Source organism: Panthera leo, chromosome A1 (genome assembly GCF_018350215.1).
Source record: "Panthera leo isolate Ple1 chromosome A1, P.leo_Ple1_pat1.1, whole genome shotgun sequence".
NCBI lineage: Eukaryota > Metazoa > Chordata > Mammalia > Carnivora > Felidae > Panthera > Panthera leo.
In genome coordinates, this window is record NC_056679.1 from 111,119,507 (window position 1) to 111,123,328 (window position 3,822).

Genomic DNA, 3,822 nt, shown 5'->3' on the forward strand with positions numbered 1-3,822 from the left:
CTATATGTCTTAATATATGAGTTAAATAAAATATTCCTTTTATAATTTTTTACTATATAACAATTCCTCTTTGACTTAAAGCAACCAAGGTAAAAGAAACAAACCTTTAAAAACTTTATTTCTCTCGTTGCAATTTTGTTGACAGATTTTTCTGGTTTCTCATAAAATACCTTAATGGCCACTATCTGCCCAGTATCCTTATGTTTACATTTCATGACTGTTCCATAACTTCCCTCTCCCACTTTTCCGAGAGTTTCATACATTTCCATTTTCAAACCTGGATTCTTCTTCATAAAAAGAAAGAAAGAAAATGTTAAGCATTTGTACTTTTATTTATTCAAGCTGCGCAATGCATTTCCACAATAAACCCGTATTTTAAAATACCTAAACATAAAAAAATATTAATCTTTTCCACAGACTCTTGTTTGTCTTTGGGACTCTGCCACCTGCAGACAGTAGGGTGTCCTTGTGGGGCTCCAGCCTCACCAGAACTTAGAGATCTTCCTGCTCTCTCGGTCATTCCCATGAACACTAAGATTGAAGATTCCCTCACTACATGTCACCCATCAGGAGTGGGGTCCGCACACTTCCTGTCATGCGCCCGTCAGGTAGGGGGGTTCCCAAAATACTGCAGTCGCCTACAGGTCAGACACCGGACCCAAGAAAACCTCAGCCCCACCCGCTCCTCAAACCAGACACCCGGACCAGTGTCGCGCCCTTCTTCCCGAAGTCGACCTCATCCAGTCAACCACCGACGTCTCAGCCCATTTTGTAATGCCGCCAGCCAGGTTCCGCGCACACCCAGCGGGTCAACTAGACACTGACCCTACTTATCTCGCCTGCCCAGCTAAATCCCGGCAGGCCACTACCATGGCAACGATGCAGCTGGCCTCACGCCCCGGGCTCTACTGCGCAAGACCGGAACATCGGCCCGACCCCCACCCGACCCGGAAGAGCAAATGAGGCGAGGTGAAAGCGCTCAGTGAAAGCTTGTGTGGGGTGGGGTGGGAAGTTTATGGATTGAGACCAACTCACAAGGTTGGTTTTGAGTTGAGAGCGGGAGGACCCCCATTTTGACAGCACCCAGGGTCTTCACGTCTTCTAAGGAAGGGCCACAGAGGCGCCAGCTTGCCCGACCAGCTCTTAGATGCCTCCGGGCCAACGAACACCTGCCGCTGGTGCTGGGTCCTAAAAGGATACCTGGTGTCATTAAGCGGAGTCATCTTGTAAAACAAGTCTTTCCAAGGAAGTCTTGTGTAATTACAGTTGTCTAAGTTACCTAGTTACGTTAAATTGCGTAGACCTCAGTTCGACCTCAGCCATTGACATACATCCTTAAAACGCAGTTAAGATGGTTCAAGAACGTTTCTTGAACACATATGCTTAAAAAAATTTTTTTAATGTTAATTTATTTTTGAAGGAGAGCAAGCGTGAGCAGGGAGAGGGGCAGAGAGAAAGGAAGATAGAGAATCTGAGGCAGGCTCCAGGCTCTGAGCTGTCAGCACAGAGCCTGATGCAGAGCTCAAACTCACGGACTGCGAGATCATTACCTGAGCCGAGTCGGATGCCCAACTGACTGAGCCACCCAAGCGCCCCTTTTGAATTTTTTTTGAACTCGTACTCCTTCTTTTTAAAAACGCCCTCTTGGGGCGCCTGGGTGGCTCAGTCGGTTGAGCGTCCGACTTCGGCTTAGGTCATGATCTCGCGGTCCGTGGGTTCGAGCCCCGCTTCGGGCTCTAGGCTGATGGCTTGGAGCCTGGAGCCTGCTTCTGATTCTGTGTCTCCCTCTCTCTCTTCCCCTCCCCCGTTCATGCTCTGTCTCAAAAATAAATTAAAAAAAAAAAAAAGTTAAAAAAAATAAAAACGCTCTCTTTGGGAAAACAAGTAATTCAAAATTGGATAGACATACCAAAATTGCTTGACATATAAGGGGACAGAAAGAGGAAAAAAAAACTTATTTAATTGCTTAAGAATTGGGGCGCCTGGGTGGCTCAGTCGGTTAAGCAGCTGACTTCGGCTCAGGTCATGATCTCGCGGCCCGTGAGTTGGAGCCCCACGTCGGGCTCTGTGCTGACAGCTCAGAGCCTGGAGCCTGTTTCAGATTCTGTGTCTCCCTCTCTCTGACCCTCCCCCATTCATGCTCTGTCTCTCTCTGTCTCAAAAATAAATAAGCGTTAATTGCTTAAGAACTAGGCATTGGGTTCTGCTGGCCTGCCAGCCTCCATAAACTGTCAATTTCCATAACAGTTATACATTGCTAGATAAATGACATAACAGGGATTTTTTTGCAGTTTATCCTGAGCATTTTCCTGCATGTAATCCTACCTATATGTCTTCATCTTTAGCTTTGGGGAGAATTATATATCAGGAAGACAAACAATATTCAGCTTTTGACTTACAGAATCACATGTGTGAATGCATAGTAGAACCTATCAAGAGTTAGGCCTGTCTGCCTTGATCACCAAGGCAGTTATAAAAACAAAAGATAAAATTCACTGTTTCAAGAAAAGGAGGTAGCAAGAAAGTGGGTGCAATTAACCTTTTCTGGTTCCATGGAACTATTGGCAACTTCATGCAATACTTCCATTCTGCTTTGGGCTGAACAATTAACCCAAAGGGTTATACAGTGCTGAGAGTCCTGCAGACCTTTATTGGCCCTGAGGCCAGGCATTAAAGGAACTAGAGGGAGGGAAATGTCTGAATCCCCAAGGATCAACACCTCCTGAGCTCCCCGATGGGCAACAATTCAGGCCCATTTGCACCTTATTTGCTGGTGTACAAAACCTGAAACCAGTTATCCAGGTTAGATTTATAACCCCCCCCCCCCATGTCTGCAAAATTTCTTCTTCACATCTGAGTCATATTTTTAGGCTTTCTTGACAACCAATCACACTTGGAAGTGCTCTCTTGAGATCTCCTCTCCATGCACCCCATCTTAGCCAAATCCGTGGACTTTTACACAGTTTGACACAAATCCTCAAATGAGTGCAGCAAACTTTTAAAAAATCTGTATACCATACTTTTTTGTTCTCAGAATTTCCTACCCTAGAAACCCCATTGTAATGCATGTGCCAGGGTATTTGGTGGCCTAATGGAAGCATTCCAAGGGATTTTACGTGGTGTGTGCCTCAGCATTCAATGCTGCACTTATTATAAAAAGCGGAGGTCCTCTCATTGCCCCATGTATCAGATTTGATAAGCAGTTGAACTAACCACAAAGGATTTTAAATCCATATTATGTCTGACTTTGTTTTAATGAGTTAAGCAAAACGAGCTTTTGCTTAGGCCACAATCGCCGTCCCTGTTCAAACAAACCTTAGAGAAAACTAGTAAAAGTCTCCCCCGGCCCTCAACCCCTTAAATTTAACTACCGGCTCCAGAAATCTGACCGAGCCTCCGATTCTGGCGACACTCCCACGTGATGCGTTCTAATCGCGTCACAGGGACACGTGGTTCTAGATACTTCGTCCCCTCCCCCTCAGGGGTGGATTGTTGACAACGCTGCCGGCAGTCACGTGACCTTACGTCATCCCACCTCCTTTCCCTGAAATCTCTGGCCCCGGATGCGTCTTTCTGTCCCCACCCGGTCCAGTTTAAACTAGTGAAAGGGGGAGAAACATAATGGCGTTTCAGTTTTGGGATCTCATAATCCACAATTTACATCTCTGTATCAGACAGAACTAATTTATCTATTATATCAGGAAGCCAAAATGGACAGAATCCTGCTAAAAATTCCCACAACGAGCTCTCATACGCCCCGTACCCTTTTACCACACCCCTCACTCCGTGGTAGTGGCGGAGGGCGGAGGGATCTGGAGGCGG

The 3,822-nt window shown here is 46.0% G+C and overlaps 1 protein-coding gene across 21 annotated transcripts in view; it reads right to left on the reverse strand.

Moving 5' to 3' along the window:
* Window positions 1–3,477, reverse strand: part of CDKL3 (cyclin dependent kinase like 3) — a 99,364-nt gene extending 95,887 nt beyond the window's left edge. For 2 of the 21 annotated variants that reach the window (XM_042935389.1, XM_042935379.1), the window contains exons 1-2: window positions 870–900; window positions 105–287 (exon numbers count right to left, since the gene is read on the reverse strand). In XM_042935389.1, coding sequence (XP_042791323.1) covers window positions 105–287; window positions 870–872 — 186 coding nt within the window. In that variant the 5' untranslated portion in view covers window positions 873–900. The other 19 variants (XM_042935398.1, XM_042935358.1, XM_042935414.1 and 16 more) reach the window with 17 other exon arrangements.
* Window positions 3,478–3,822: the final 345 nt, after the last annotated feature.